The 27,110-nt window shown below is 46.0% G+C and overlaps 1 protein-coding gene across 1 annotated transcript in view; it reads right to left on the bottom strand.

Annotated features, from left to right (window-relative positions):
• The window catches only part of LOC144278420 (beta-galactosidase-1-like protein 2), a 49,968-nt gene extending 22,858 nt beyond the window's left edge, over nt 1–27,110 (bottom strand). The window contains exons 1-7 of the mRNA XM_077839697.1: nt 26,994–27,110; nt 14,314–14,511; nt 12,872–12,940; nt 11,120–11,215; nt 7,800–7,908; nt 7,227–7,319; nt 3,658–3,739 (exon numbers count right to left, since the gene is read on the bottom strand). Of these exons, the coding sequence (XP_077695823.1) occupies nt 3,658–3,739; nt 7,227–7,319; nt 7,800–7,908; nt 11,120–11,215; nt 12,872–12,940; nt 14,314–14,511; nt 26,994–27,079 (733 nt within the window). The 5' untranslated portion in view covers nt 27,080–27,110. The remainder of the gene's footprint in view (nt 1–3,657; nt 3,740–7,226; nt 7,320–7,799; nt 7,909–11,119; nt 11,216–12,871; nt 12,941–14,313; nt 14,512–26,993) is intronic.

Below are 27,110 nucleotides of genomic sequence, written 5' to 3'. Positions count from 1 at the left end.
TGCCACTTTGACAACATACATGGCTACCCAGTAACCAATATTCCTCAACCCAGCAGGGGCTGTGGTGTGAAGAACCCTTAACTCTTCTCTTGCCCTTGCCTAACATTTAAGACACTCCAGTGCAAGAGCTCTGCGATGTAAGGTGCAGTGGTACAAGTATTGTTAATACAGAAGTACATTATTCCACAATAATCTAAAAGAGCTGGCATCAGCTCCAGCCCCTGTTTTGTCAAGCACAATGATTCAAACAGACTATTTACAAGAGCCAGAGCCAGCAGTTCACCATTTTTACCTGGATTTTCACAGATTTCTGTGACCAATGTGCGAACCCTGAGACTTTGGTACAGACAAGCAAGTCATTTCTTTTGCAAGAACAAAACGTGAGTTTACTGCTGGTGGAAGGCACTGGTTGAAAGCCCTGGAGACAAGGTGCCCAGTATTGCTCTTAGTGCAAATCAAGAACTCCACTGAAACTGGTGGGAGAACAAAATCGAGCCCAAATACTCAGATCCGATAAAGGATGGGCAGCAGCAGGGTAAGCTTTACACACATCCCACCCCAGTGCACTTCAGTCCTGACCTGGAGGGACCAGGAGTTTGGATTCTGTGGCACATTTAGCCCTTACGTTCACTGTCAAGACTGCCAACGAGATTGCCAATTAGTGCAGAGTGTGATGGTAGTTTAATGGGATGAGGCCACCTGTCCACTCGGAATTAGCAATACATTGCTGAGCAGCTATCAAAGACACTGGGGAGCGACAGAGCAAACCCAGATATAATGGTGAACTAGCTAACTAGGTTCTCTGGAAGCTCTCCTTCCCTGTCTGAAGCACCTCCCATCTTCACGGAGTACAAGAGGCAGTTTTTGATAGGATGCCCCAATAACAGCCACCCACAGCCCCGTGTCTACCCCCTTGGTTGAAATTGTAATCTGCACAGCGATGCAAAGCCTGCTCCCAGGGCCCTGCCTGATGAACTGGGTTGGATGCTGGGGATTGCTGTGCGGGAGATACTTTACCCTACTCCAGCCTGTGGAGAAGTATTGAAGCTTCTTGGCATTGCCACGCCAGCCTCAGGGTTCAAAAAGCCTCTGCAGCTCTTGCACCTCCTTCCTCAGCCCAGGTCGATGGCTGATGGATCCATACAGACTGCAAGCTACAGGCTTCAATGCTACCCCCAGAGAGCTGCAGCATGTGGCATATGCTGTGTCCATGGGTGTGGAGGGGATGCACACCATCAGAAGCCTTGCTCCCGCCACTGCACTGATTCTGAGGCCAGTAGGGTCCTTTACAGCCACAGAGCAGTGGCTAGGAGAGAACTACCAGACTGGCTACGACACCCTGGGGCAGATGCCCTTCCATAATGGATATTCTTCTCTGCAAGGCACCTGTCAGCCACCAGCATCAATGGGAATCACGCACACTTTTAAAAGGAAACCAAGCCTCCACTGACGAGAAGAATGAACCAGGCCTCAGGATCATGGCTTTATATTCCTCTCCAACCTCATGGCAGCAGTTTCTCCTCTCTCATCTTTCTGCCTATTTCTACAGCAGATTCTATTACCTTCCCTTTTGTGTTTTCAGCCACCTTCCTGCTGCTGCAGCATCACTGGAAGCCCTAGTTATTCCGCATTCCTGATTACTTGACATGTTGACTCTAATGAGCAGATTGTTTTGACATCTAAAATGCGAATTGGTATCAAAGCCATCTCATCATACAGCCCTCTGGAAAAGACAACTCCACACGAGAGAGAGCTCCAAGGCGGTAAACATTCCCAGGAAAGGCAACGAGTGCTAAAAAAGGGGATTTCCACCCCCATCCCTTCCAAATGCTGAGCTCACTGGCAGGGAGAGAGTGACCCTGTGTGGACAAGGCTGGAAACTGCTGTAGCTGAAAGAAAAACTGGAACAGGCTACACTAAGTCGGGGTGCAACTCCACAAGCTTCAGAGTTACACCAAGAATGCATTCCCCCCGCTTTATTTATTTCAAACGTAAGAGCAAAGAAGAGTGGGGAACATCTCTTATTTTGTGATCTCCATGCAGTTCTCTCTGGACTGAACATCAGCAGCACTTGTGACCAAGGCTACGATTTAGCCATGGGTATTTTTAATAAAAGTTATGGTCAGGTCACGGGCAATAAACAAAAAGTCACAGCCCATGACCTGGCCATGACTTGTACTATAAATACCCCTGACTAAATCGTAGTTGCTGGGTGAGGGTGGGGGCGCTCTGGCAATGCTACTGCTGCTCTGGGAGTGGGTCGGGCAGGCTCCAGCATGCCACTGCTGCTGGGGGGGAGTGGTCTGGGACCCCACCGCCGTGGCTCTGGAAGTGGGAGGGGTGGCCCAGGGCCCTGCCACTGCTCCTAGCGCCAGGGCCAGCTGCCTGGGGCTGCCTAAGCAGCAGCCAGTGTGGCTGGCCCAGCTGCTAGGCCGGCCCTGGGGTCAACCACTCCTGCTGCTGCAGAAGTCACAGAGGGAATCCGTGACCTCCGTGAAAGACTCGCTGCCTTACTTATGACTAACATAGCCCTGGGACCTGCAAACCGTTACACAGGAAAGTAATCATTACTCAGATGGGTAGGCCCACTGAAGTCAATGGGAATAGTGAAGTGATTAAGGGCTAGTTGCAGGATCAGGCACAGAAAAAGGAACATCTCAATATGGTGCTGTATACAACACCATCAAATGCAGAACACAGACACTGGAGCTCATGCACCTGGGTTTCTGTATGGCTAGGTGCTAAACTGGGTTTCTAGGAGTTATTTTCAGGGAGATCATAGCTCGTTAGGAGGATTGATTTTTTCTGAGATTTATATCACAAAAATCAACTTGTCTCTCCCGACTCCTCTTCGCACCCGAAAAGCTCCACGCTCTAGGGACAAGTGTGCAAATGCCACAGTAACCCACGGCTAGCCAGCCTGCCCCTCTACAAACTATTTTAAACCCTTTCAGAGCGGTAAATTTCAGTCTCCCATTTCGGCTTTTCATGAGGCCTTCTGACTTTTAATGTAAAATCCAAAATCCTAACAAAAGGTGATTGCACTTTTAATAATTGTTAGGGTACCAAGTGCTTACATGTAGGCATTTTTAATATGTTAAATTGAAATAAATAGCTAGGGCAGTATCTTTAGCATCAACAGCAATTTCAACCTCTTTGCTCAACACCTCTTGGTATCTGATCTCTTACATCTTCCAAAGAACGCTAATGGAAGTTGCAGATGCTCATCACCAAACAGGACAAGGTAGCTATATATGGTTAAACCTTATTATATCCAAGCTGTTCATCCCTATCAGCCCTTGACTCCTCCACATGGTCTGAAAAGTGATATATAGCTCCTCGGTGCTCCAACATGCTGTATATCCATGGTGCAACTCTGCTGCCATCCATATCCCAGTCATTACATTGAAAAGGAGTGTGCACTAAGCTCTTTGGGACTCTTTTTTAGTTCTGTGCTTGTACAGCATCTAGCACAATGGGATCCCAGTCCTTGACTTGTGCTCCTATGTGCTAACACAACACAAAAAATAATAAATAATAAAGATGTACCTAAGGAAATGCACCTCCCCTCATTTAAGGCATCAGTCTTTTCCACCATTCCAGACTAGAAGAGTAGCTTTAACTTTTCCCCTTGAAAAGCACTGCAATGCCACATACCTCCTTCTACGTAGCCAGAGGAGAGTCCATCCTTGTTGTCAGAAGTCATTAACAGTTCCACAATCCCTCTGTCTAACAGGGCCTAAATGGGGGGGAGGGGGGAGAGGGAGAAAAAAAATCGTGTTGGGTGGGACCCGAATTTAACATTTCACCGGCACACGAAGGAGGTACAGTTCAGTACCATCTTTCTTTGCAGTGGAGGAAGGAGGATAGGGGACAGACCTTTTGGCCAGATACTTCCAAACTATTTTTTGTCCATCCACTGAAAGAAATGGAAGAAGTTTCATCTGGGGCCACAGCTGTGGACTTCACAATAAACCACTGTGCTACTTTCTGGCCAAAATGGGCTATGTAAATATCAAACCACATCTTATTCCTGTTTTCATTGAAGTTAATGGCAAAATCCCCATTCATTTCAATGGAAGCTGGCTCCTTCCCTTTGACCTGCTGTCACACTTTACTATAAGAAGAGAAGTGGTTGAAGTATATATATTTTGAAGCTATCACAGCCTCCTATTCTGCCTCCCTTCATTTTTGTCCCAGTGAGATTCTTTATTTGACTGGATTGGCCCTCCCAAATTTCAGGATTATGTATCCCTGTTGGGCAATATTTTGAACATATCTGGTAATTCCGCTGCTTCCAACTGCAAGGGGAATATAGGGGAAGTAGGCAAAGAAGAACCGTCTGCCTTCCTACCACTTAATATAGAAGACCAGGGTGGGTTAACAGAATCACGAAGTAACGGACACATCTCTCATTCATTTCTGGGCAAAAGGTCATAGGTAACTATGCCAAGAGAATCCCTGAATGGTAAGTTCTGATGGTGACTTCTCTTAGTTCTCCATTCTACTTTTACCACGTAGTAAAACGGGGATAAATACATCTCAGTCTGAACCAGCTACCTGCAAGGATTCATTAGCTAATGTCTGTAAAGCACTTACATGACGAACGTTTACATATTGCACAAAGGAAAGTTACATTAAATCAATATTATGACTGAGAACTTAAAGAGACATTTCAGAGATACATTGGCCTGGTTCCAGTTTCTCTGCCAATCTCTGTTCATCATTATATTGATTCGCAATCACGGTTATATCTTAACAGACACTTATAGTGGGGCAGAATTCAGCTACTGTGGGAATTTTGGAATTTCTCTCACTTGCACTTATTTAATATTCCTAGAGTGCTGCATTAATGTTAGCTTTGTATTTATTTATTTATTTATTTTACCTGGAAGTAAGTAAAAAAACAGTTTTCAGAGTAACAGCCGTGTTAGTCTGTATTTGCAAAAAGAAAAGGAGTACTTGTGGCACCTTAGAGACTAACCAATTTATTTGAGCATGAGCTTTCGTGAGCTACAGCTCACTTCAGGATGAAATGAGCTGTAGCTCACGAAAGCTCATGCTCAGATAAATTGGTTAGTCTCTAAGGTGCCACAAGTACTCCTTTTCTTTTTAAAAAAACAGTGAGTCGCTGCACATTGAAATGCATTACAGGATTTCAGGGTACAACAGGAAAACCAGAATTAGAAACAGAGTCAAAGGCAGGCACAGGTGTGTGTATTCAGATAATCACAGCAGCAGTATGCTCATGTACCTTGAGGAAGATGGCGGCTGGTACAGGCAGTCATGACAAGGACACAGAAGGGTAAAGGCAGCACCTGACAGGGTGTGAGGGAAAGTGGGACCTTAAGGGGCTTTTTTGTTTGTTTTGTTTTTTAATTTAAATGTGAATTTTAGGATGATTGCACCATGTTAACAACAAACACAAGTCAGTCTACAGTCACAGATGGGCAAAGGGAGGTGAAATAACCAGCCCATCATACTCAAAACCCAGGGGCCAAGCCAGGAACAGAACCCAGGAGTCTCTCTGCACCAACACTATACCACACTCTCATCCAAAGCCAAGAGCAGAACCCGGGAGTCCTGATTTCCTAGTCCCTCCTCTCTAACCACTAGACAACACAGCCTCAGACAGGAGGTATCACACACAATATCAGACCAGAAGGAAATAGCCTTGCAAAATTCTATTCACCCACTCGTCTGGGGCATGTAATTTGTTTTGACAGGTGAGTGAAATATCACTAGCTCTTTCATCGTCATCATTGTCATGGTAAAAGTGAGCAAGCGGGCTGGTAAACTGTAAAGTCTGATCTCAGAGCAATGCAATTAGTGCCATCTCCATGCCAGAGTGGTACAGGACCCAAACAGCCATTTACTTACATGCTCATCACTTGATATAAGAAGTGGGAGTGTGAACTCGACAGACTTTTTTAAATGGCTCTCACAATCTTTGCTCAGGCTAGAAATCAACCTTCTAACCTGTTAACCGGGACATGTCACATTTAACCCTCCAAGGAGGTGAAGATTGAGTTAGCGCAGGAGGGGAATCATTCAAAAAGGATTAGGAACCTCGCCACGTGACCCCTTCAGTTGAATACTTGCAGGCTAGTTGTGAGGAGTAAGATGACCTGAGCCAGAACTAATCCAGTTAACTCTCCAACTGGCTTCTAGCACAAGGGGGCTGAAATACCTGCAAGGTTAAAGCAGGAGTTATCAATGCCATGGCAGAAAAGCAGGGGACACACTGAGTTTATGATGAAAACCTGGGCCTGTAAACACAATACTCTAGGGAGTGGAGTCTTAGGGGGCAAAAAGAGGACTGCGCCACCTGTTTGAAGCCAAGGAATGTGTGAGAGGAGGTCAGTCTTCGTTCACCCAACCCAAGGTCTTAATAGTTACTCTGAATCTTAAACATTTGCAGCACAAGCATTTGAAAACAGAACACCTCCCCCATAACACACACACAGCAGGATGCTGAGCAAATAACTTCCCTCTCATACATAACAGGATCTTTAGATTCTCACGGAAAGATGACCCTCTGAGCTATAAAGTGGCCCCAGTTAATTGTTTGCACTGGCATGGGTATTGTGCCAGCAGCAGGTAAGCAAGTCAGCATGGCTCATATCCGATTCACCAGGATAACACAGCCTCCTCGAGTCCACACCAGCTCTTTGTGCCCAGCTCAGAAACCCAGACTGGGTCACGGTCTCTGCTTGATGAGGATGAGGGAGGCCTTAGTCAAACTAGCCTGCCTGGCCAATATTGAACTCCAGATTACAGAGGTTTATGAGGAGGCTTGTTTCTAGCTCACAGAAACCTCCCTCCCAGGGAAGGCATTGGATCAGGCATGCCTCAGAACGACCACAAAACTGCTTCTGATCTGGAGAATAGGAATGAGCACAGCCAGGGGACAGCCTTGCCCAGGGCCAGGTGGGTATCCTTGTGTTTCTGGGAAGAGCTCATGGAGTGCAAACAGTCAGCATACACGGGCTCTTGTCTGCAGTGAAGAGGTTAAACAGGGCCTCTTTCCCCACTCCCAACCCCCATCGAGATACACGGTGGATCACTTCACCTGCTACAGGGGCATGGGTATTGGAGGTTAGCTGGATCAGACACTGACCCTGCTGATGTTCTCCAGGTGTGGTCAGGTGTCAGCAGAGGTCTGTAGGAGTGCAGGAAAGGAGGAAGCTAAAGAGCAGGCTCAAGAGTGGGAGTGCCAACGTTACCGTTTTAATGTAGGTCAGGTACTGAGGGTCTTTGGCGTAGGAACCATATTCATTCTCCACCTGCACCGCGATGATGGGGCCCCCTTTCTTGTACTGTAGGGAGAGACGGGAGAAGCTGATCACCAGGTTCAGGGTTTCTAACCCAGCTGAACCTGGGGTTATACCGGCCCTGGGCTCAAGAAACGAATGCCTATGAGGAGGAGAGGGGAAATCACACTTCAACAGTTAAGGTGGAAAAGCCTGTGCCTTCCAAGCTAGGAAAAACCTGCACTGTCACTGCTGTGGGGAGAAGGAGGGTGGGGAGGAAGAGAGTAATCTAATGGAAGCTTCATCCTTCTGCACACCTTCTTCCTCCATAGAACTCAGTAAAAGATGAGCTAGGATTGCCCCCCAAGAGCCCACTTAAAAGCAACTCACTAGATCTGTGAGACTACCATGGCCAGCTGCAGTCTAGGCTGGTTCATAAGGTGGAGTAAGCACGTTTGCCAGTTTATCCTGTTGCCACTGAATGAGTGGACTCTAATGCTTACAGCAGCCAAGTCCTGGAAAGAGACAGTGAGGCATCTTACTTGCCTGAAGAGGGACCACTCTGGCCATCAAGTGATCAAAATAAGCATCCACGGCCTCCGTGAAGCCCTTGTAGGTTGTTCTCAGTTGCATGTCAGGATCTTGGAGTAGCCAGCTAGGAGAGAATAGAAGGAGATTCCTAGAATAACCAGAAACTGTTCAGCAGAAGCAGCAGCAGAGAAAATAGACTGGGGACCCACTTCTGCTCCAGCCCGCATGCATTACTCCACTCGCTTACACATCACAGAGTTCAGGCAGAAAGAATTGCCATTTTTAGGTCATCTGGCTCAGCAACAGCTCCATCCTGCAAGGTGCTGAGGACTCCTTGAGAGGTGTTGAGCTCCCAGGGAGCTAGATGGGAGCTGAAGGTACTCTACATCTCTCAGAAAGCACATGGTAGTATCAGACTCTAAGCTAGATATACTCAGGACATAATCATGGACTGTACTTTTACCCTGTGCCTTCACATACACATGTGCACAGACATTAGCGATTTTATCCTGGATTCACATTAACTGTAGCCAAAGTGCAGTTCGAGCGACTCATTAAATGACACATAGTAAAGTTTGCTTTATTCTCTCTTTAACCTACTCCCAGACCAAAACACACACAGCTTCCAAGTCAAAAGGGCTTTTTCCTAGCAATAGTTCTGCAAAAGCATTTGGGACCTCAATGTCAAGCTGGATTATCTCTATTTCAAACATCAGTCCCAATAATAAAGATCCTGCATCAGAAGTTTAGACATTAGTGTGGATAATAAAAGAGGCAGAAGAGAAGCCAGTTTGCTCTCCCTGTGCTCTCTGCAGCGTTAACAGGAAAATGCTTGTTTGTGCCATCAGTTCAGCAGCAATGACTCAAAGACATAGAAGGAGCAGATGTACTGAATAATGACAGTCACTTTACATGTATATAGCATCTTTTATGACGGAAGGGGCATGTGAGTTAAAATCCCTTCACCCATGACTGCAGGGTGGAGGAGACACGGGAGGTGAACACAGCAGCTATTTAGCAGCAGAGAGCAACATTACACAGACATTTATGCCATGAATGGCAAAGGAATCCCATGGGGCATTTGAGCATGTTCCATGTAAGAAAGGAACACTTTTACAGAATCACTTTCCTGAAAATAATCCCATTAAGTACATTTACAATGCAAACCTCCACTTACATTTGTTAATGAGTCCAAATCAAGATTCTGGATTCTAACCACACGTCACCCCCTCTGTCATCCCAGTACTTTGGAATATGAACTTGGGAGACTCAGTCCCATTCCAATTCACATTCATGATACCTCATGGGCTAAGCCTTATATCTCAGAAGATAAAGAGGTCCTTTGTTTTGGAGCTGGATCATTCTTGAGCCATTAGTGGTGGAAAAAAATATGCTGTTGACAAAAGGAGGTGGCGGTGAATTGTGAGAGCAGCCTATGACCTCCATAGTCTATAGTGACAGGGAAGAAGAGGAGTATTCTTGAGTTTTCTGCATTCTTACAACCAATGCTCCTTCATAAAAATACATCCTAAACCAAGCTTCCAACACCTCCAAATCACCACCCCAACACACAGCATCCTTTCAGATGATCTGTCCCTTCACTTCTAGTGCAGGTTTACAGGATGTAATTGGTTTGTTTGGGATAACAAAGGAACAATCAACGTTTATCCAAGTGCAGTATACTGCAGAGCTATTACAATCTAATCTCAGTAACTCTGCTCATTGCCTGTCCCTACAGGAAAAAGCCTGGGCTAATGGTAAGAGCAAGGATCCGAGAGTCAGAACTTCTGGGTTCTACATCCCACTCTGCAACTGTGTGGCTCTGGCTAAGTCACAACCATGCTTTGCCTCAGTTTCCTGAACTGTAAAATGGGGATACTATTACTTTATCAGGCAAAAGGGGCTCTATGAGTGCAAAATATGTTACAACAGTGACCTGGGATCAGCTAATAATGCAGTCATTTTCGACTAATATTATTTCTAACCAACTGCTTCCTGTTATCACAAGCAGCTATGCCATCATGAGTGATGGTGATAGGATGGGACAAGAGAGAATCTCTAAGACCTTCACAATCTCAAAACTCTACTTTAATTTTGATTCCCAGGTGGCAGCACATCTTGCTACCACCTGGGCCCCCAGGCTTGCACAAAACAGTTTGTTGCATGTTGTGGCGAAGTGTCTATGCAAAAGCCTCACATCCCTGCAGGAGGATACCCCAGGGGCCTTAATCAAACTCAGTCTCCTGATAAGATTACTCTAATTGCATTAAATAGCCAAAACACTCTGAACTCATTTTGTCTGAGAGCAAGGAGAGCGTGAGTTGCAGCAAAAGTGAGACAGAGAGACAGTGGGGAGAGATCATCCCAAAATTTCATCTGAGCCAAGCTCCTCCACTGAGGTTAAAGCTCTGGTGAGCAAGACAAGGAAAGATAAACAAGTGGGACTGAACGTTGGCAGCTGTCCCATTGGGATCTGGTAACCAGGAGAGATTCTCAGTGCTTACGGGTTAGATTTGACTCTCAAGGGCTCTTACCATTACCAGGCTGCTGTAAACATGAGACTCCACTTATGCAGTGGCAGCGGGATAACTGGTAAATGTGCTGACTCCAGCCTTATAAACCAGCCTGAGCTGCCGCTGGCCATGACAGCCTCACAGATCTAGTGAGTTGCTTGTAAGTGGAGGTTTTGTGGTGGGGGGGGGGGGGGGGGTGAAAAGGTACTCAGGAGATCAGAGCTTTAAAAGAAGTTCTAATAGAGGGATGAGGGAATCATGGGACATTATTGCTCCCATCCACATCGTATGTGTGTCCCTATAGGGCTATTAAAATGAGCCCTGGGGTGAATGAATCCTTATATCAAGTTGCAAATATCATTATCTGTATTTTGTAGACGGTGAAACTGAAGCATAAGGAAGGTAAATCTAAGTCACACAGTGAGTCAGTGATAGAACATGGATCTCCTAACGCCAATTCTCTGCTCTAACCATTACATACCACAGCCTTAAAAAAACACCAAAAAACTGTTCACAGCAGAACTCTAATCTCAGGTCTACTGTTTGTAATGCTCTGAAAGGACCAATGACTGAGTGGGAATATTTCTGCTATGAGAAATGACCATCTCCTCGAAATACACAGGCTGTAACATTTAATCATTTCCTAACATTATTTCTGAATCTCTGCAGGAGGCTGGGCTCCATGACCCAGAGAGCTTGTATGTTCCTATGGTCTTACAAACGCAAAATAGACACAGTCTGTCTCAAGTTAAGGGCTGAATGCCTGAGCATTTGAGTCAAACAAAGAACCCAAATCCATGTGACTACCATGCATACGCTTACCTGGGAAGACCACCAAGTTCCCATTCAGAGCAGATATAGGGTCCCGGACGCAGAATCACCCACAGTCCAACTTCAGCTGCCAAGGTAAGGAAGGCCCTAGGAGATCCAGACAACATTAATTATTGCCTCGCTAAAAAACCACCTGGTTTCTGTGCATTCCTAATGCACCCATGACAATGTTGTCTAGGCAGCAAAGTCAAAGAAAATTGTTTGATGTAGCAACAATAGGAGGCGAATCCAAATCAGTGGGTTTCAAAGGCCTCAAAAAATTAGAGGGGTAGTGGGCACAGAGGCTTAATGCAGTCACATGATCAACAGCAATACCATTATTCCATTTAACTGGCACTGCCCACCACCTGACTCCACAGAACAGAGTGGTTCTGACCTAACCATGAAGGCAGGCTGCCCAAAGAGCGAACTGAGCGGCCTCTACCCAGAGGAGAGAGACGATTCATCACTGGACAGATGGCACCAAGCACAATCACCACTCTCCCCCGACTTTCCACTCAAGGACAAGTCAGCGGGGGTGATGCCGAGAGTCAATGGATGACCCTCACTGTTGCTGAGTACGGAAGGGGAAGGGAAGAGCATATGGGGGGAGGGGCCTTTTGGAAGGAGAACAGAGATGTATAATGGGCCTGTTACATATTAACAAGCATGCAAATAAACCCCCAACACAAACGCAGACTAGCTACAAACTTTTTGTGGATTTTTGCATACCTGCTCCAACCTAGAAGTGTCTAGTAAGATACTATTACTTGGCACTTCTCTTCCGTTCCTATTTTACAGATGAGAAAGATAAGGCACAAAACAGACTGAGTGCTTTGCTCAAGGTCACACAGAGTCAGTGGCAGAATCAAGCCAGTTCTCCCAACTCCCAGTCACCTGTTCTAAACCACTAGGCTACACTGACGGGGTTACCCAAGAGGATATCTGGGTAGGGAACAGCTCCATGCTCAACAAAACAGTCGCTGAACATGGTTGCTGTGAGCAGGGTCTCAATAGAGTTTGCCTCAATGATATGGTCAGGGAATGTGTCAGAACCCTGTTATAGATGTTATCTAGAGCAAACCTTAGAACCAACCCTGCATCTTTCTCCGTGCTTGACAAGCAAACCAGCCTTGAAACTTGCTGAAATCAACTGTGAAAGGAGTTCCTGACCCTATCCTTGAAACCAAAACCAAGGAGTGTGTCAAACCACAGTCTTCTAGCATAGTCTTCATTGGAGGCCTAGGAAGGAGGCACTAAACAAACCAGGACTGCCTGATGTGGTGGTTATTTGGTGAGGAGGGGGAAGGGGATAACGATCTGAACATTTTTCTACATGTCCCTATAAGACCATCTATGCAGCAGAAGTGAGCTGTAGCTCACGAAAGCTCATGCTCAAATAAATTGGTTAGTCTCTAAGGTGCCACAAGGACTCCTTTTCTTTTTACACTTACTATGGAAACACTTCTCTAGCAGTCAACTTTATCCTTCCTTAACAGGAATTGCATCCTAAAAAGTTATTACTCAGGGAGAGGCAGCGAACCTACAACTAGACAGGATCAGGGATGTATTTTTATTCTAAGTACAATCACATTCAAATCCAACAAGCCACCTGGGGTGCAAACAAAAATGCAAACACTCAAAGCTAATTGTTCTTACTCTTGTCTCCCACACCCCCCGCCCTGCCCCCTACACTCTAACCAGTGATAGCAGTAGAGTAAAAAAAAAACAAAACATCTCCCCACAACTTATTGCACCACGTACTCTAGATCCAGGTTTCCGCTGAAATCAAACTTCCCACTCGCTGCTTCGTGAAGGTTCCACGGCACATACCTGAAAACACAGAGAGTCGGAGCGAGGGACTGGGAATTCACACACTGAACAGTGAGGCTAGGACTGTGGGCCCTTTTCCCCTTCCTCAACACACTGCCCTCTTGTGCACACCACTTCTAGCCAGGCACAGAGTCAGGCAAGCTTACAACTATTTTTGCACCTATGTAAAGGGGTATATGTTGATGTTACTTCACTCTGAGGAGCCAGCAGTTAGAGTAGGGTGGGGCTGTCTTTATACCCCACTTCTTACACTCTCCTGTTAGATGCTTTTCTTCCTACATTTCTTTCTTCCAGCCCTTTAGTATGTGACTTACACCAGCTCAGACGCCCTTAGGCTCGCTGGATCAAGTTCAGAGGATCAGTACGGCGGGAGGCCAGAGTGGGAGTCTAAGTAATGAAGTGAAAAGGAGTCTAAGTTGCTGTGACTTTCACACTGAAGGGACAGGTTTAGATTCACCTTGGAATTTAGTCTTTGGTGTCCAGATATCTCTTCATTGGCAAGGCTGAAGCATGTTTCCAAACCATTATCATGTTAACTAGCAACTGCAGAGCCTGGACCTGCCTTGCCACTGTGTCAGTGCTGAGTGACCAGACACATCAGACTCCCTCAGACATACCTGGAAAGCCAGAACTAATTGTGCAGGTTTTTGAGGTATATTGTAAATCTTAGAGAAGGTCAGAGTCAGATTTACGGACTGGCAGAACTGAAGGTAGTTAACAGAGTAGAGGTCACAAGTCAAGCAGGGCCTTGTTTGCTCCTTGTGGACAGAACACAAAGGGCACACTGCACAATACCCCCCAGACTCCCAAAGACAACAGCTCAATCTGTCTGCTCCATGCAGGACTGAGGGTATCAGTTTAAGAGCAAGATTAAACAGGCCCAAATCCAGCATCGGCTCAAGACCCCACATGATATTGGTCGAGATCAGTAGTTCTCAAACATGTGCTTACTGGTTCTCCATGGACAGCTCTTGCATCATTTAAGTACTAGCTCTTCTGGTTTCCAGATGTTCCTACAGACGTCCAAGCCTGGAGCCTGCAGAAGCAGCTAACAACAAGGAAGAGACATCTGGTTGGTAGGGGCTGCTGCTGCACAGCAGAAAGATTGGAACAAACAGGAGGTGCCCTTGGGACTCAGAGCCACCAGCAGGACTGGATCTGGTAGCCATCAGTTGGAGAACGTTCAGGGGAGCAAGGAATTAGCTAGCTGGATAGCATATTCAGGGGAAGGCCGATAACCTGCTGACAGGAAAACGTGTGCAGGGCAGCAGGGAAAGAAACCAACCTTTTAGGACTTGCTCTAGTCAATGGCAAAATCCCCACTTATTTAAATAGCCACTCTGCAGGACCCAGTTAGCGAAGGTAGCACTTACGTGGTGAGGGTGTTCAAGCCACATGTCTTCATCTTAACCATGCGATCTCTCCAGTATTCCTTGGGGACTCGGAAATAGTGCATGGAGCCCCCGAAGATGCGGAAGGGCATGCCTTCAAGGCGGAACTCAGAATCCTCCGCCTGCAGGCCCAGTGTTCTGCCCCACAGCTTCAGGGGGACCAGACTGCTCCAGTTAAACCTAGAATAGGAAGGAAAGCACGTCAACGCCTGAACTCCAGCAGAGGATCTCCCAGGCGATGCAGCTCATTTCACCCCACCTAGCAGGGTCGACTCAGTCCTTAATCCTTCCAAAGTAAATTGTGCACCATGCAGTTGTTTGCATGTGCGTGTTTCATATGAGCCCTTAAAAACCTCTTTGTCCTCTGTGGACATACAAAGAGCCCAGGACCTCTTTGTGTAAGAGTCTGGGATTTCCCCTGGAGTCCTGGGTTAAGATTTCCCTTCTTGTATTAGCATTTTATGTGCAAGTTGATTTATTGTGCTCCATTCCACAGGTGGCTGCATTTCAACCATGCTCTGTGTGTGTATAATGTGCAGAGTGCTTTGAGGTCATTTGGGATAGAAGCCATGATGCAAACCTAAGTTATTATTAGCTCTGACAAAGAACTGAGCTGTCTAAGCATACTTAGAAGAATTAGCATCCCCTGATGCTGTGTATTTCAAGTCATGGAAGAGTGGCTGGGTCCCTTTCCTACTCACTTTGGTCAGAAAAGACGGGACAGGAAAGATGGGAGCATTTCCGAGGTTTTTTTTAAAAAAGTCAATACATCATTAGCATAATTCCACTAAAGGGATAAATTGAGCCCATAATCCCTATAAACTCACTCCAACATGATCACTGCTCTCATTTCCCCCTCATCCCAATCCTCTCATTGTCTACCACGATGCTGTCTATCAAGCCACCTCCAATGCCTGGGAGTCTCCCACTAGCAGTCCTTCAAGTTCTTCTTGTTCCAGGAAACCTTCTTTGCTCCCTGTAAATTATTTTAATAGGTCCAATCACTTTACAAAAATAAATCTGTCACTTTACACTAGTTCTTCTCTGATATTATCCTAGGTGCAGAAATACCTCTGAATCGAATGCTTAAGAGTTAAAGGCAGTTTCCACCTGGCTAACATGATGCAAGAACAGGTCATCACAGCATATAGGGCAGCACTGAAGCAGGGAACCTTTCCTTTTCAAATCGTGATTTTCCAGCAATGTATCAGTGGGAAATTGGACTTTGTGAGCTCCATTTTCCCCAGATATGGGCACTTTAATAGGTTATCCACATTTGGACGCATACTGACATCTAGATGCCAAAAAGAAGCATTTATTTGCCTAGACACTTGCTTAATCTTCCAAAGATAAGGAGATACTGAGACAGATGAGCTTGTGCCCTGTTCTTCTACCTCAGGCAGCTTCAAGTCAGGAAAATCTCGCTCATTTTTCTGCATTAATATCTAAAAAACCTGACATTTCAGCAGGTGGCCAAGAAGACTCAGACAATGATGTTCTTCCCTGTTCTAATCCTGCCATACATCATCAGAAACACCCAATGCAGAAAACAGAAGACATCACATTCACAAGCCTTTTAAATAAATTATCTGCTTAGATGGTCACAATTATATCTGACTTCCCTTCAAGTTGATTCGTTCATAGAAGCAGCCATATTGTACTCATTAGCACGGCCTTCTAATCTACCAGGCCTCAATCCAGTAACCCTCAAGCAAGACCAGACACCACCCAGAAGTGCTTCTCCACCTCAGCCACTTCTTCTAGGAGTTCCAGTGCAATTGCCTACTGCAGGATTCAAATGAGTAGTTCTCAAAGGTCACTATAAAGAATTTATATCCATTGACTTTCTAATGAGAGGTGGGCATGTTGCCTTTTTCAGCCCACTCGAATTCCATAACTTCAAACCCAGCCCAGAAGCACAATGGCAGTTTGTTCCTGTGAAACAAGGTCACAGTCAGATACAAGACATAGCTCCCATTCTGAGCTGAGTAAGAACCCACGCGTTAGAAAGAAAGGTCACATTTAGAGGTGGTACTAGCTAAGCCTCTAGTAGTCTTCTACAGTAAGAGTCAAGTTTTAACTAGAGGACGCTGGCAGAAGGTAAAGAGGACATTTCAGAACACATGGCTTACATGGGATTGCACATAGGGGATCTGCAGTGATTAGTTCTCCTGGAACACAAGACAAGGCCACTACAAGGGAGCTAAATCTAAGACTTCCAATGCATTGCAAGGGCTGGCTGGCAAGCACAGACAGTACCTCTGTAGCACAGCATTCTCACAGGCCTCTGGAACGAACAGCAAGCCTGCGTAATACCTGGAAAAGGAAGCCTGAATTAGACACTGCTGTCTTTAGCTATTGAACACCAAGTGGATTTATTGTTGAATCATTAAAAAAAAAAGTAATAAAACTGAACAACAGAGAATGTGACAGGCCACGGGTCAGAAACCACTGTTATTCATAGAATCCGTACGTTTGTGAACAATAATGGATCTACACTCTAGTAAAGGAACAATAGCCCATATAACAGTAAAAGAGGAGCAAGCATGAAGTATCTGAGATGGTCACATCAAAAGACAGCCCACATGCAGGCAAACAGGATCAGAGATACAGATCCAATCCATATATGCAAGTGAACAGAGCCAGAGACCAAAGTGTGAAGAATTAATCACCTTCACATCTACTGTTCACTGAAGATCTAAAGCTGGACCAGTATGCCAAAAGGATCAGACAGCTCAGTAGTCATACCCAGCATTCCCCAGATTTGCTTCTGTTCCACAATGCAACTGTATATGAAAGAAATCATTTTCAAAGGGAGGTAGACTGGGTTCATCCTCAAGGCTGATAAACTGGCAGCTTGAGAAAGGATTTCACTAGCATTGGCTGCACTCAGGACTTAGGCTCATGTTTCTCAGAGTAGCCATTGACTTGCGGGTGCCTAACATGAGACATCTTTGGTCTCAATTTCAGAAACAGTGGCCACCCATCACTCCATTTTAAAAGCAATGGAGGCTGTAGGCACTCAGCGCCTCTGAAAGTCAGGGCCTAAAGTGCCACAAGCTTGGCATTCAAAATCAGTGACCTCTCTTGAAAATGTAGATCTAGATAACTACAATACTGCTCTTGTGGCTTTCCTATAACCCTTGTTACTGCAGTATCTATGTATCTTCCTACAGTGCCGGCCATCCAAATGCTTTGTAATCATACAAAGCCACTGTGTTTGGCAGACTTGCCTACATAAATAAATAAATAGAGCCATTCACAATGATCTGTAAAACAAAACACGTTTCCAGGGTTCAGCTCACTGGGAAGCGATTCTAGGTAGAATCATTTCTCTCCACACAGCTACATTAATTTGGGCTCTCCATTCCCATGAAGAAAAGTGACCACTCCCCTCCCTAAAAATGTGAATTGTCAAAGAACTTATTTCCATATTCAAAGAAAACTAACAAAGATGATCAGGGGAATGGAAAACCCATCTTATGAGAGGAGACTAAAAGAGCTTGGCTTGGTTAGCCTAACCAAAAGAAGGCTGACAGGTGATATGATTGCTCTTCACAAATATATCCGGTGTGTAAACACTGGGGATGGAGAAGAGCTATTTAAGTTAAAGGAGAAAGTTGACACTAGAAGAAATGAGTAAAATCTGCCTGTGAATACATGGAAAAGAATGTGAACCCGTCACTCCCTGATCTGCACAAGCCAGCAACTGACAAGAATGTCCCTCATTTGTGTGACTTCATTGAAACCCACTACCTGGATGAGCAGGCGAAGGCCATCAAAGAACTGGGTGAGCATGTGACCAACCTGCGCAAGATGGGGGCACCCAAATATGGGATGGCAGAGTACCTCTTTGACAAACACACCCTGGGGGACAGTGATAGTGAGAACTAAAGCCTCAGCATAGGCCACAGATGGGTTTCAGTAGGTCTCTTAGCTTGCTGCCCAGCAGTGCATGCATCTACTGTTGGATAATGTCATTCTGTACCAAAAAATTACACCTTTGTTTCTTTGTGTTTGTAACACCTTACATCCAATAAAGTGACTTGTTTAAAAAAAAAAACAAAACAAAAACAAAACATGTAGGTTGGAAATTAGAAGAAGTTTTCTAACCACCAGAGGAATAAGGTTCTAGAACAGCCTCCCAAAAGTAGTGCCTGCAAAAAACCTACTTAGTTTTAAGATAGAAGTAAGTTTATGAGTGGTATGGTATGATGTGGTTTACTGTGACAGCAGGAATTTGGGTTCAGTGGCCCAAGGGCTCTTTTCCGGTCCTCTCTTATGTCCTGCATCTCATGCTTTAGTTCTTCAGCTGGACACCTGCAAGGGTCAGAAACAGTGCTTGATTTGTGCCAGGGCTTGCCAGCGCTGAGCCACAGCACCTCTAGGCTTGACAGTTCATAGCGCCGGCACTTCTGGGCTTGCCATATCAGTTATGAAAGTAAAAAAAATTGCTTGATCCCTGACACCTCTTTCTTTACAAATTAAGCACGGGTCACGAAGGAAATTTTTCCTCACTGACATATTCTGGGTCTTTTTTTTTTTTAAATCCTTCTTCTGAAACATCAGACATGGCTACAGGTGGAGATCGGACACCAGGAAGGGTGGCCTGTACACTGAGGTAGTACAGGGAATTCTCTCTCTTATGCTTGGCTGGTGGGTTTTGCTCACATGCTCAGGGCCAAAAAATAATTTTCCCCCAGATTGGCAGAGGTGATGGGAGGGGTTTTGTTTTGTGCCTCCCCCACACACACACCCATTTTCCTCTGCAGCATAGGGTGTGGGTTGCTTGCTAGGTTCATCTGGGTCTCTCAGAATCAATCCCTGCCATTGCAGGTGCTTTGGACACTTGTGAACCCCAATCCCTCGTATTCTCTACCTGTGGCACAGAACAGTTTAGTTTCCAGAGTGCTGTAATACTTTGGTCTAATCGAGGTTACTGGGCTCAATGCAGGGGTAGCTGGGTCGTGATGTGCAGAGGTCAGACCAGATGATCTGGTAGTTCCTTCTGGCCTTAATGTCTATAATTAACTTATCTGTATGTGGCCAATTGGATGGTAGTGTTCCCAAAAAATCAAAATAGATGCATAATAAAAGGCTCCAGATCTGTCTGCAGAACAGGACACTGGCTGATTGAATGACAGTTTTGTTAGGAATTAACGCAACCTCTTGTAGCTTTCAATTTTTTTTTAAAAAAGTGAACACTGAAATAGCAACATCCAATTTTACAGCTTGGTGGTAGTGGTTGGGGAGAAGCTTAGAAGGGGCCTGGGGCACAAAGTTCTGATCCTCAGCTAGTATTCTGATACATTAGGATAAGGAATTTGGGTTTGGACTCCATTTCTGGGCTAGAGTTGCTCCTGGCTTACACCTGCATACATCAGCATGCAGGACCCTCCCATGGCGATGGGAAGCACAAAGTAGACCAGAATACAGGAAGCCAGCCTGGCCAGAGCAGCCAGATGGAAAGAAATGAGTCAGATAAGCTCATCCACTGGCCATACTCTGCCAACTAGGTTTCTGTTGAGCACCTATCCTGACTTAAAGCTATCCCCTCCAGTGCATCTCCCCAGGAAGGGTTGGTGGAAACCCCCTCTGCCCCACAGGAGGCCTCACATGCAGAAGTAGGTGCAATGATTTCCTTTGGGACAGATACACCTGGAGATAGCAGCCTTTGAAATCCACACCCAACCCTAAGCACGCAGGGTGTATTTCAGTCCTACAGAACAAGCTTCTATCTATCTGATTCTGTGGAGCCTGCCACATCCTGTTATCTTCAGCTGAAATTCCATAGCTTTCCTTTGGCGGTTGATGAGAGATCTCTCTGGTTTTAAAGATTGGTTTCTTTCCTCTACTGAGCTGAAAGCTCTGGCTTCTCTTTGGAAACTTTCTTTTCCTTCTCCCCTCAGATCACTCTCCTGCTCCTGTCTCCCTTTAACCACTTCCTCTCTGCTGTGCTGGGATCAGCTTCTTGGCTAGGCTTCACCCCACACCCCCTCTCCAAAGCAGTTAAGTGGCTTATGAATATTGCAGCAGACTGCACTGGAAGTTAAGACAAATTAATCTGTAGCTAGTCTCTCCTTAGTCAAGTTTACAAGCATTGAAGCTACGATTTTCACCTTTCTGCACCTTTGGATGGAAGTATTCATAGCCCTTCCTTTCTGGGATCACTTGCAGGCCATGTAGGAGAATTCCAGTAGCTTGAAAAGTGTCAAGTGAATTCACTGGTCACAGCTCTTTTAGCAACCAGAACAAAAAATAAACAGTTGTTTTAAAGCAAGGGCAACAATCAGAGATAAGCCTGCACTCTGAAGACTGGGAAACCAGATCCAGGTTCCTCAGAATTTAGATCTGAGGATGAGAGACTGGCTTGGGAAAATTGGTCTTTATTGCTCTTGCTTTATAAGGTTTAAGGTGAAATTCAAACAACTACAGGGGACAGGGAGGTGATTGTACAATAGAACCTCGGAGTTACAAACACCAAAATTACAAACTCACCAGTCAACCACACACCTCAGTTGGAACCAGAAGTACACAATCAGGCAGCAGCAGAGACAACAACATCAAAAGCAAATACAGTACAAAACTGTGTTAAATGTAAACTACTCAAAAAATAAAGGAAAAGCAGCATTTTTCAAAGCTGTATTGAGTCAATGTTCAGTTGTACACTTTTGAAAGAACACCCATCACCAATTCTGTGGCCTTGAAAAAAATGCAGGAAAATAGCTGTTTTATTCAAATTCATTCAAAATTTTATACCAAATTCATTCCAAATTGAGAAATCGTTTGGGACCTGAAAAAGCAGGAAAGCTTGTTTTTCTTTTCCATGTTATGAACAAACAGGAAAATGAAGGTGAAGACAACTGAGTTAGCTGCAGAAGCCAATATTTTAAGTTGACCTGGCTGACACTGTCGATTTAATTTTTGTTTTGTTTTTTAAAAATATTTCATTTAACTATTTTAGTTAAAAACAATTTTAACAAAAACAAACCTGATTTTAAAAAACTTGAATGTTTAACTAAATTAAAAAATTCATATGCTTGTTTTGTTAAAATATTATAGGTTTGCTGTTGAAGAAAAAAACCCCGAATACACACCATTGTTGTTTTAGTTAAATAAAACAATTTAAATGTCTGTCTGGTGATGTTATCCTCCAAATACAGCATGACAAGAAAATCCTCCAAATATTAATGATTAACCTATTGAACTGGAGATCGTTCACCTCCCAATGACTTCATAAATATCTGCTTCAATTACCTTTGGTAAATGAAATAACCAAACAATCATTCATTTTCTGATACAGCTGTAAAACTAATCTGAAAAGTTTTCAAAATAAATCACTTAAAAAATCTATAGTGTGTACCTTCTTAAAATGAAACCGACATCTATTGCTGTGTTGTGAAGAATACGTATTAAGGTTATAACAACCAATAAGAATGCACTTTTATGTAGAAATCCATGATTAAATAGAGTCTTCCTGACTAGAGATTTAAATCATGATTTAAATCAAATCCACCCTGCCCATAACGTTTGTTACGAGTTACGAACGTTTCAGAATTATGAACAACCTCCATTCCCAAGTTGTTCATAACTCTGAGGCTCTACTGTAGTTGGTTTATGTTAAGAATTGTCAAAAACAAATCCAGAACAGCCAAAAACTGGCTAAATGTCCCCATTGTGCCTCAATTAAGGGCATGAAATATAGCTCAGGTTTCAGTCTACTGCATTATTGTGATCCCTGTCCAGCTCTTTACCTCCCGGCAAGAACAGGGAAATCAAGATCTGATATTTCTAATATGAAAAAAACAAAGTAGTGTGGGGGGCTGTAGTTGAGGCTATTTGCACAAGGCAGCACTGAAGGGCACACTTGGGGGGGCGGGGATTTTTTGGAACAACTTTAAACCCTGCTCATTCCTGCTACAGAGGACTCCACAAAATCCAAGTTCTATTCATTCTGGGCTTCCCCCCATAGAGGATGGCCAAAGCTAGCAACCGCAACTTCAACATGCTGCTTATCATCTCTCGTTGTGACAGAGATCTTGCCCCACTGGGAAGAGTTCTATTTTCTGATCCAGCATCTCAAGTTTTATAACAGCTTATTTTCAACTGAATAGTGGAGGGACAATCAAGAAACACACTGGACTCCTAAGACACGTTCAAAAAAAAAAACAAAAAAAACCAACACTGCTCAAGGAAGAGACCTGGATGCTTTCACCAGGTATTACAGTTCATGAGGTTTCTGCTCAGAATACAAACCACGGCATAAAAACAGGAGTGGCTATGGAACAATCCTGCTCCCAATGAAGTGAATGGAAGATAAAGGTTCTCACCAGCTTTGAAAATCAGGCCACATTCAATTTAACTCCTAATATGGATTTAGGAGCACAAAACAGCCCTTGAAAAATCTGGCCATTAAAAACCTGAAATGTTTATATGTTCTAAGAGCATCCTCCTAAGCCTGAGTATATTCACCAGTGCTTTGTACAGCCTACGTTCTAATAACCTCAGTAAAGAGCCTCCCACGAATTTCCCTTGGGACACTATTTCACAGTTATGTTGTAGCTCTCAATGAAATACAAAATCCACTCACCCAGTACAGGGCTTTAATATCAGAAAGGACATGATCTGAAAAACACAGTGTCGAATTAATCTGTAGTGTAACTTCTTTGGCTTTAGTGGGAGTGACATAAGGGATAAAGTTTGGCCCATGACAGACGAGTGCGGGGAAGAAAGGGCCTAATACTTGGCTAAATGGAAAGTTAGATAAAGCCCAACTCTTATTCATGCTGAGCAGTATGTTACTCCACCTGTAATTCCATTGGTCTCAAGGTACTACTCAAAGCAGCGTTGGTATAATCAATCCCAGAATAAGCAGGATATGCCCAAAATCACAAATAAAAAGACAGAGCCCTGATATGAAAAAGCAAGAGATACCCCTGGCAGTTTCAAAGATGTGTTAGGTCCAGGACAGAGAGTGATTGATTCGTAAATGCATGTCATCCATCAAAGAGCTTCAGCGATTTTAGTAAACCCTCCAAGAGCCAAGGTCGATGGGGATAACGTAAGCTTACCACAGAAACTGATTTATAGTGCTGGCAACTGGTCTTTCCTTATCCATTACTTTTTATGATAGACAAGGAATTGCTATATATTACGTGTAACATTTATTTAAAGCTTTTAAATCATTTCTATCTGGTTGGGGCATTACTCTCTCATGCTTCCCGCACCAGATGAATGCTCGGTGTCAGTGATGGATTCTGAGTGGTGCCGTTTCTCTCTATGCATTCTGATAAAAGAAGATGTTGCTTCAGTTTTATCAGGTCTGAGCTCTTATGAATCAGGAGAAGATTTTTTTTTTTTTAAAGCAGTCAGGAGGGAGCATGAAGTTTGGAAATGTTTCCACATTAAAGGAATCCTATTCTTCATCTGAATGCAATCGTTCACTAAGGTTAATGGGAGTCAAGTTAACACAGAGGAGAGGTAGACCTTTAAGCAGAAATATTACTCAACAATGATAACAGAAGATGATTGCCTTTTAAGTGCGATGCTGCATTACACCTGCAAGCTTACCCAGTGGCAAGCAGCAACTGGCATACCCGGAGTATTAGTGCTAATTAGAGGAGGCTGGAATGACAGTCCTAGAATCATCTATTCATTCAACAGACAGGTAAAAAACCAGCACTGATAGGGCAAGCTGCCCCACTAACATAAATACACTCTGAATGAACAGACCACTTGTAGGGGGAAAGAGGAGTTCTGCCCAAATGGTCCCATTCAGTCCTTGGTCGCTCTGTTGAGATTGGAGGGCAAGGAATTGTCGGGTAATTAGTATCAACTGCAACAATATTCTGAGATAGGGACATTTTTGCTGTGAAAAATTAACTGAGACCAGTCAAACTCACTGCACACAGGCAGACGGTGGTAACTTTCAGGCTCTGCTAACCCAAACCAGGTGAAAAGGTCCAAGAGTTCCAGTCCCTCCCAACTGCACAGCACCCTATAGCCTCCCATCTTGAAATATTCAGATGTGTCTTTTTGTAACTTAATTATCAGTACTTCACTTGAATTCATTGCTACATCTAATGTACAGCTTTGTGCCTCCGTTCACACGCATATGAATCGTTTGAATGCTGCTGCTGAGCTATAGTAATCATGAATGGGTTAAGGATTAAATGGACATGTGAAGTCAGTTTTGGCTCCAAATTGAGAATATTTAAACAGCTACACAGTGCAATATATTTGTTATTAAACTTTCCATTGAAAAGTTTACTTTTGGAGGAATAGCATCCCCCCTACAGTGTTTGAAACCTAAGGACAGGTACAGCAGGTTTGAGGGAGACATGAAATGGAACCAACTAAACGCATAGGTTACAACTGGCCAGTCTACATTCACTGCCCAAGCTTAGAGAAATGCAGTAAATGAACAGGTTCAAAGCTGACATACCTACAGATTTAATGATTTCCAGTGCTATTAGTAACCCAGCTAAAGAAGCCTATTACATGAATTTAACCTGACAGCATTCGTTTCAGTATTCCTTAACGGTATCCCTTAGGGACAAACCAGTACAGATCAATTTCACTTAAAGTGCAATGAATCTTGACCCAATACAGTAAGCTAAAAGGAGTCATAAAACAAACGACCTCAGTGACCTCAGGGCCCTATTGCTCAGCAGAGAAGGACTATCCTGATAAGGCTAAGAACAGCTGTTTAAATCCTTCCCAGAAGAGAATAAATCCAGCAGCAAGCGAACCTGAAGGAGCAGAAACAGCATAGTTGACAAAGAGTATCAGGAAGAAAAGAAGCGGACCAACAGTGATGAGACGCATGCAAAACAACAATCCTGATTCTCTTCACTGGCAAACTCACATTAGACCAATGCATCAGCATGCTTGGTTATCAAGCAGAGGGGCATGTTTAAAGGCTGCACAGAAACATAGTGGGAATCCCAAGAAGATACTTGAAAAACAATCTCTCTCTTCTGGCTGAAAACTTTTTTTAGGAGCAACAATTCCAGGCAGGGAGCAGGGGGAGTGCATTTTTGTCTGTTGCATCTGTTCTGTGGATCCCCCAGCACTTTGTATAGTCAGTTTCGCTCTCCCCATGTAGTCAGCCAGACAGTTCCCCATATTGTTCCAGGGGTCTTTCAGGGGGAAGAGAACAACTTCCACGTCGAAGAATGCGTTGGGGGAAAAGGGGGCGGGTGCAGGCCCTAGAGCCGCTTCCAACACAAGCGCAAGTAGATTGTGACTTGACTGGGAACCCCTGCGGGTCTGCACAGGGGGAGGGTCCCAGGGGATAGGGCCCTGCGGATGGGCAAGGCACTAGAAGTGGGGTGGGCTGAGGGCAGGCAGGTGCCTTGGGGCGTGGATCCCAGGGGCAGGACAGGCTGAGAGGAACAGGGGAGTCAGGACCCTGCAGGGAGAGAGTCGTGGGGGTGCCCCAAGGGAAAATCCTGGGGGACAGGGCTCTGGGGTGGGAGAAATGGTCCGGGGGCAGGCTCGGGCCTGGGCCGTCGGGGGACGGGGAGCACGCGTGTGTCCAGAAGGGATGTCCCCGGCAGGGCAGGCTTGGAGGGGATGAGGCCCGGGAGGAGTGTCCCCGGGGAGAAAGGGGCAGGCCGGAGGGGGCGTGTGCCCCGGGAGAGAAGGTGTCCCCTGGGGGCCGGGCCGGGCGTGGGGCTGGGCCGACGGCCCCCGGAAGAGCAGGCTGGAGAAAAAGGAGTCCGGGGGGGGGGGGGCAGGGTCAGAGGGGCTTGTCCCACGGGGGGGGGGGGGGGGAACCAGGCCGAGGGAGAGGAGCCCCCAGGGAGCAGACTGGAGAAAAAGGAGTCCCGGCGGGGGTGTGGGGGGGAGAGCAGGGTCAGAGGGGGCGTGTCCCACGGGGGGGGGGGACCAGGCTGAGCAGGAGGGGCCCCAGAGAAGGAGGAGGGGCCCCCGGGGGAGCAGGCTGGAGAAAAAGGAGTCCGGGGGGAGGGGGTGCAGGGTCGAGTGGGTGTCCCCCGGGGGGGACCAGGCCGAGGGGGAGAGGCCCCCAGGGAGCAGACTGGAGAAAAAGGAGTCCGAGGGTGGGTGGGTGGGGGGGGGGGAGCAGGGTCGGAGGGGGCGTGTCCCACGGGGGGGGACCAGGCCGAGGAGGAGGGGCCCCAGAGAAGAAGGAGGGGCCCCCGGGGGAGCAGGCTGGAGAAAAAGGAGTCCGGGGGGAGAGGGGGTGCAGGGTCGAGTGGGTGTCCCCCGGGAGGACACCAGGCCGAGGGGGAGGGGCCCCCGGGGAAGCAGGCTGGAGAAAAAGGAGTCCGGGGGAGGGGAGGGCAGGGTCAGAGGGGGCGTGTCCCCTGGGGGAGGACCAGGCCGAGGAGGAGGGGCCCCAGAGAAGAAGGAGGGGCCCCCGGGGGAGCAGGCTGGAGAAAAAGGAGTCCGGGGGGAGGGGGTGCAGGGTCGAGTGGGTGTCCCCCGGGGGGGACCAGGCCGAGGGGGAGAGGCCCCCAGGGAGCAGACTGGAGAAAAAGGAGTCCGGGGGAGGGGAGGGCAGGGTCAGAGGGGGCGTGTCCCCTGGGGGAGGACCAGGCCGAGGGGGAGGGGCCGGGCTGGAGGAGAAGTGCCGGGGGGAGAGGGTGGGAAGGGGCGTGTCCCGTGGGGGAGGGAGGGGCCCCGGCCGGTCTCACCTGCGGAGCAGCAGCCCCCCGAGCAGCAGCAGCAGGAGCAGTAACGCGCCCAGCCGGCGCCGCCTCCGCCCGCAGCAGCCCCCCATGGCGGCCGCAGGGTCTCCTCAGCCAGCCCCG

The sequence above is a fragment of the Eretmochelys imbricata genome, chromosome 22, assembly GCF_965152235.1.
Source record: "Eretmochelys imbricata isolate rEreImb1 chromosome 22, rEreImb1.hap1, whole genome shotgun sequence".
Lineage (NCBI taxonomy): Eukaryota > Metazoa > Chordata > Testudines > Cheloniidae > Eretmochelys > Eretmochelys imbricata.
The sequence above is the reverse complement of the archived record's forward strand: the minus strand, read 5'-3'. Positions and strand labels throughout refer to the sequence as shown.